Source organism: Myotis brandtii, unplaced genomic scaffold (genome assembly GCF_000412655.1).
Source record: "Myotis brandtii unplaced genomic scaffold, ASM41265v1 scaffold246, whole genome shotgun sequence".
NCBI classification, from domain to species: domain Eukaryota; kingdom Metazoa; phylum Chordata; class Mammalia; order Chiroptera; family Vespertilionidae; genus Myotis; species Myotis brandtii.
The window spans coordinates 708,863-709,798 of record NW_005359310.1 but is presented as its reverse complement, the minus strand read 5'-3'; the positions used below and the strand labels follow the sequence as shown (position 1 = coordinate 709,798).

Below are 936 nucleotides of genomic sequence, written 5' to 3'. Positions count from 1 at the left end.
CCGCACAGTGCGCGAGTCGCCCTCCAACCTCAGCAGGTCGCTGTCACTGAGCGAGATGGTGGCCCGGCGCCCGTCATCTGGGGAGGAAGGGACCAGGAGCCACGTGAGGCCGGGCCCGAGGACAGCCCAGCCCAAGTGCAGCAGTGAGGGGCGCGAGGCCCGCGGGCACCCACCACGGATGTGGACGTCCCCATCGGTCAGGAGCAGCACTGCGAGGGGGTGCACCTGGGAGGAGTCCCGGACAAAGACGCTGCCATTGGACTTGACGGCCATGAAGTACGTCAGCCATCGGCTCCGCAGCCGCGTGGCCTCCCTGAGGAGGGAGGAGCTGGTGAGTCCCGCTCCTGGCCCCCCGAGCGGCCCCCTCCCGGCCCCGCCACCTGTTAATGGTCGACTTGTGCAGCAAGATGTTGCCTGATTTGGTCCTGTATGTGACACTGTTGGGCTTGAACTTGCCCTGCCGGGTCACCTTGCCCTGCCGCACCTGCGGGTGACAGAAAAGGGCGGGCTAAGCCAGGAGCGGGAGACGGGGGAGGGAGGCGGGGCATGGGCAGCGCCTCCCCAGGGCAGCACCTGGATGAGGTTGGGGTAGAGGCCCGCCATCAGCACGCCCTTCACCAGCTCCTCCTCCTCGCTGTACTCGTTGCACTGGGCGGAGGCCAGGGTGCAGTCCGAGGGCTTCCCCACCAGGAAAGCCTCGTAAATGTTCTCGGAGAACTGCTTGATGAGTCCTGGGGAGGCAACGCCGGGTGACTGGGGCCCCGAGCCTCCGGGGGCCGGACAGAAGCCCAGTGCGGGGGTGGGGGGAGCTGGGGGCTAAGGGCAGCCGCTGACCGTGGATGAAGCGCAGGCTGGGCGCGTAGAGCAGGTTCTCCTCCAGGTAGTTCTCGCGGGAGCTGCGGTCCTGCCAGCGCAGCACCTCCTCCCAGCCGGCCA

The 936-nt window shown here is 68.2% G+C and overlaps 1 protein-coding gene across 1 annotated transcript in view; it reads right to left on the bottom strand.

Moving 5' to 3' along the window:
- DHX30 (DEAH (Asp-Glu-Ala-His) box helicase 30) overlaps positions 1 to 936 on the bottom strand; it is a 21,571-nt gene that overhangs the window by 743 nt on the left and 19,892 nt on the right. The window contains 5 exon segments of the mRNA XM_014540505.1: positions 7 to 77; positions 174 to 313; positions 381 to 484; positions 574 to 731; positions 835 to 928. Of these exon segments, the coding sequence (XP_014395991.1) occupies positions 7 to 77; positions 174 to 313; positions 381 to 484; positions 574 to 731; positions 835 to 928 (567 nt within the window).